Below are 5,262 nucleotides of genomic sequence, written 5' to 3' on the forward strand. Positions count from 1 at the left end.
AAACCCTTTATCAAAAAAACCAAAGTTTTGCAACATTTTTAGCGGGGGAACATTTATTACGGGCGGGGATGAAATATTTTATCCTCCCGGAATGTTTATTCTAGAATAAACTTTCCGGGGGGAAGGTTTGTCCCGGTACAAACTTTCCGGGGGGAAAAAAATATGGGGGGAAAATTTGTTTCGCAATACCGGCGCTTCACAATTCCTAAAATTAGCATAGCGATGTCCTTTCCCAAACCACTTAATGACATAATCCTTTGGATCGAAATGCGTAATTGGTGGACCTACTAATGAAATAAACATTAAACTCGACACAGTTTTTATTAATAAAGAGTTTCGCAAAGATGATAAGATTATATTCATAGTAGAAAAAGAACACTCACATTCAGCTGTTGAAACAATCAAGGTATTTATAGTAGTTCTCAGAGGCTGAAGATCATTAAGGGTTTTATTACAGTCACCAGTGGAGATGTATTCACGAAACCCTTGGACTGCCGTAATTTCACAAATATTTAAGGTTTTTGCTAATTGTCTAATATCGTTATCTCCAAAGCATGGATCTTGGTCTGCAAACCATTGTGGCTTATCAAAAATTTGTAAATTTTTTATTAAATTATCGTATTTTTCTTTGTTTGGATCATTTTCTTTGTCTTGTAAAGATTTATGCGCAGCTCTAATTGTAAACATTCTAGAATCAAGATTTTCACTTAGTTTACTAAAAAATTTATTTTGATTAGTTTTAGAAACTTTTCCGATCTGTAGTTTGACGCCTTTAAATTCAAACTTTTCTGCTGCAAGCTGCGTTTGCGAATAATATTCACCTGAATTATTTCTCATTCTCAAGCCGATGTACATCAGGTAAAGAAGTTTGCCTATCTTGTAATTTTTTAGAAAGATGTTCTAGTTCTATTAAAGCATCTAGTATTAGTCCCATGTTGAGTATGAAATTGATATCACATAATTTATTTTTAAGACCTGCATATTGGGCTCTATCTCCTCCATTACGCCTTAAATCCAATGAAGATTCATGAAAGTGTTGATACAATGCTGCATAATTATTCCAAACAGCCATCACAGATCGAGCGCTAGACGACACCCATCTAGTGCCTAGAATTCGTCCAATGGAATTTAGTTTTACTCTTAAAGCCATAGCAACAGTTTCCAGTTCTTTTTTGTTTTTAGGAGATGCACTGTAAATGAAATATAATTTATCATAAAAGCTTTTCATGTGACAAATTGGTAAGATATCGCGCACAACATCATTTACTGCTAACTCTAATCGGTGATTGCTACAATGCCATAAAATCAAATTTGGAAACTGATTCAAAAGTGCTGGGCTACGTTGCTTTTTTGCCAAGCATATTAGAAGCACCATCACATGCAAAAGACACCCAATTACGTAATAAAAAGTTGTTGTCAAAACCAAAATTGTGTAAAGCACATATAAAAGAGTTTGCAATAGACGAGGCTTCTATATTTGTTAATTCGATAAGATCAAAATAAATACTATTGACAATATTTATTTCTGGAATGTTCACTTTTAAGCAGATTGACAGAGCAGACTTTTTGCTCATCGTGTGGTAGATCATAAACCCTACTTTAATATCGTTATGAAGAATATATTTTACAAGCTTAGTGCGCATTTCATTTGAAATGTGATAAACAATATCAGCGTATGCGTGATCAGGTTGTAAAATACGTCGCATGTCTAAACCATTTTCTACCTGTAATAATATTAGTTCATTCAAATCAAAAAATGAACGGATTCCTTTTTGCAATGTGATAAACAGTGCGAAATATGCGGTAGGTAGTTTCGTGCTGATTGATCTGCATTTTTGAACTAAACATCTCTATGGTGTTTTTTTTGGACTGAGAAATAATTTTACAAGCCTTTTCGTGTGCAACTGATAGTTTATGGCTTGAAAGCTTTTTTCTCATTGATTGTTGTTTTTTTTCTTTTGTTTCGCCATACTCCTTAACGTTGCCAAGCGTCCACTCGCTAGCCAATTTTATTCCTTGAGATTTTTCGGCACCTAAATTATTTGCTGACTTACAAACAGAACAACCAAGACCTGTTAATGAAACTGTCAACCAGTCAAATGTTTTTAATTTCTCCTTCCACATTAAATCAGACCAGTAATCTGGAAAAATACCATCACATTGAGGAAAGGATTGGCAAGTTTCAATACTCGAAAAATCTGTCACTTCTTAATTTATTTCAGTGTCATTTTCCAAATTACTTTTAGAACTATCACTGCTTAACTTTCTTTTCCTTCCGCTTGCTAGCCATTTATCCATATTTATAATAAGTAAACTTTTTTTAACTCATAACATTTAATGTTGAGTAAATCTACTGTGTACTATATTTTATTTCACCAAAAAAAACTCTAATGATACTTTAACGAAAAAAAAAAGCCAATGTCGCTTTTTGTTGCTTGGTAACTTTTTATTTAAAATACAAAAGAAAAGACGCAATATTTTATAATTATCGATTTAGTTTTTAACTTTCTACCGCAAGTTTTTAAATAACAGCTGAGACTTTAGTTCATTTAAATTCGCATATTAAAAAATGTTTTTACAAGTTTATTTATAGAAGGAAAATAAAATAAAAATTCCATTAATTTATTATCTACCGGATTGGCATCCCACCCCAAAATATGCATTAAAAGAGGTAGTGGGATGGTTCTCAAAATTTAAAAAGGTAACGGGATGGCATCCCGCCTCATCCCGCTTCACTTCGAGCACTGTATATATATATATATATATATATATATATATATATATATATATATATATATATATATATATATATATATATATATATATATATATATATATGTATATATATATATATATACATATATGCATATATATATGTATATATATATATATATATGTATATATATATATATATATATATATATATATATATATATATATATATATATATATATATATATATATGTATGTATATAAATAAATATATGTATATATATACATATTTGTATATATATATACATATATGTATATATATACATATATGTATATATATATATACATATATGTATATAATATATATATATATATACATATATGTATGTATATATATACATATATATATATATATATATATATATATATATATATATATATATATATATATATATATATATATATATATATATATATATTAGGGCGGGTCAAAACCATACTTTTTTAAAATTTTGACAAGCAGCACTACGTGGAGTTTTCTAATTGGTATAAAAAACTATGTAGACTAATTTAATTTTATTTTACACCCCCTAGGGGTCGCACCACACACCCTAATTTTTGGCCCAAATTTTTTTTTTTTTTTGGGGTATACATTCTATTTATATAAAAAAATTTAAGCAAAAAAAAATTTTCAATTTCAAAATTTTTAACTTCATTACCTTTCAAAATATGATATCATGTCAGCATAAGAACTTTTGCTATGCTACTATGTAATTTTTTGGTTTATTCTATTTGTTGCATTTTAGTCTCTATACATAGTATATTTATTGTTTGTATATATATTTGCCTACTTTTTATTTTAAATAAATAGCAGCTATATTGCTATTATGTTCGTAGAAATGAAGATGCTAAAGACAAAGGATCAAGTTCTGCTCATGAATGTTACAGATTAGTTACCACTGAAATTGAAAATATTTGGCATAAATTCAGTTTTCCAACAATCGAAACAGAGGGAATTCTCAAAAGTATGTAGATTAATGGAAAAAGCATCCAATTTAAATAAAACTTCAAGACTTAGAAGAAACGCTAATTTTTATGACAAATTGAAAGCTTTTGACAACATTTTTGACATATGTTCATGCAACTGTTATGATTTAGGAGTAGAAAGAGAGAAATGCAGATGTGCCTTTAAAGTCCCAATAAAAGAATGGGATGCGTTTGTTGGGCAAAAGAAACGCACAAATCAACTTGCACTACTTGATCGTGCCTACACATCTACTTTAAAGAAAACTGAAAAAAGAAAAAAAAAACAGTTATATACACATACAAATGTTGAGAAAGACACTGATAGACAAATTACCAATGACAATTTTTATGAATCTGAGGATAATATCATATTAGATGAATCTAATAATAAATATGACAAGCTATACGAATCTAATGTCTTAAAAAAATGTAATCAAAATAGGTTTCATTACAATCAACTAGCAGTCATAGCAGATCGTTATCGTGTCAGTTGCAGAGCAACTGCTGCTATTGTCAATGCTGCTCTAAAAAGACATGGGTATACTAAATGAATCAAATATGCTTGATAGGAAAAAGTAGAAAGAGAAAGACTTTGTGTTGGACAAAAAAATGAAAATGAGAGAAAATGCGAAAATTTGAAATTACAATGTATTGGTTTTGATGGAAGAAAAGACAATACAATAACAACGGCAGGAATTATTAAAGAAGAACATATTACAGTTGTTAGAGAACCAAGCAGCAGCTATATAAATCATCTAACACCTGATAATGGAACTTCTCGCTGCATTGCTAATGAAGTTCTCCATTTAATATTTGAAACTGGCAGCAGCGGCTCTTTAAATGCTCTCTTATGTGATGTAACTGTAGTAAATACTGGAAAATTTGGAGGAGTGATAAAATTAATTGAAACAGAACTCGATAGACCAATGTAGTGGCTCGTTTGTCAACTACATTTGAATGAACTTCCCTTTAAACATGTATTTGAGTTGATTGATGGAAAAACTTCTGGCCCTGGATCATTTAAAGGAGAAATTGGTAAAAAAATAACGGAAGACTTAACTAATTTAGAAGAAGTTCCTTTCAAAAATCAATGGTTCTTTTCATTTAATCAATGGTTCTTTTCATTTAATTCCAGATAATATCTTTAGTGAATTAAGTTCAGATCAAAAATATCTTTACAGTATCTATTTATCTATTCAATCAGGAGATGTTTCAAATGAAATCTCTAAAAATTCTCCCGGAAGCATTCATCATGCTCGGTGGCTCACAAGAGCAAATTGCATTCTATGCTTATATATTTCTACAGAAAAGCCAACAAAAGAACTTATTGACTTGGTTACAATAATTATGCAATGCTACGCACCAGGATGGTTCCAAATAAAATCAAATTACTTGGCAATCAATGGTGCTCAAAATTTTTGGTATATTGCTCAACTAGTTAAAAATACAATTATTAATGTAAAATATAAGGAGGTAATGGAGCAAGTTTTGAAGCAAAACTCATATTTCGCTAACCCAGTGAAC

At 29.7% G+C, this 5,262-nt stretch overlaps 1 protein-coding gene across 1 annotated transcript; it reads right to left on the bottom strand.

Moving 5' to 3' along the window:
- Nucleotides 1–826: 826 nt before the first annotated feature.
- Nucleotides 827–2,298, bottom strand: LOC136076162 (E3 SUMO-protein ligase KIAA1586-like). Its single transcript, XM_065789636.1, has 4 exons — nt 2,241–2,298; nt 1,891–2,141; nt 1,342–1,724; nt 827–1,190 (listed from the first exon to the last, which is right to left on the bottom strand). Exons 1-4 carry the CDS (start codon nt 2,296–2,298, stop codon nt 827–829), a joined length of 1,056 nt encoding a protein of 351 aa, XP_065645708.1.
- Between the last annotated feature and the right edge of the window lie 2,964 nt (nt 2,299–5,262).

This window comes from Hydra vulgaris, chromosome 02, assembly GCF_038396675.1.
Source record: "Hydra vulgaris chromosome 02, alternate assembly HydraT2T_AEP".
NCBI lineage: Eukaryota > Metazoa > Cnidaria > Hydrozoa > Anthoathecata > Hydridae > Hydra > Hydra vulgaris.

Excerpts from the sequence above, each read along its gene's own strand:
- LOC136076162 (XM_065789636.1), bottom strand. The coding sequence starts at position 2,298 with ATGGATAAATGGCTAGCAAGCGGAAGGAAAAGAAAGTTAAGCAGTGAT. Across the intron at positions 2,142-2,240 it reads AAGCAGTGATAGTTCTAAAA|ATTACTGGTCTGATTTAATG; the intron begins GTAATTTGGAAA and ends GTATTTTTCCAG. Across the intron at positions 1,191-1,341 it reads ATGCTTGGCAAAAAAGCAAC|TGCATCTCCTAAAAACAAAA; the intron begins GTAGCCCAGCAC and ends TTTCATTTACAG.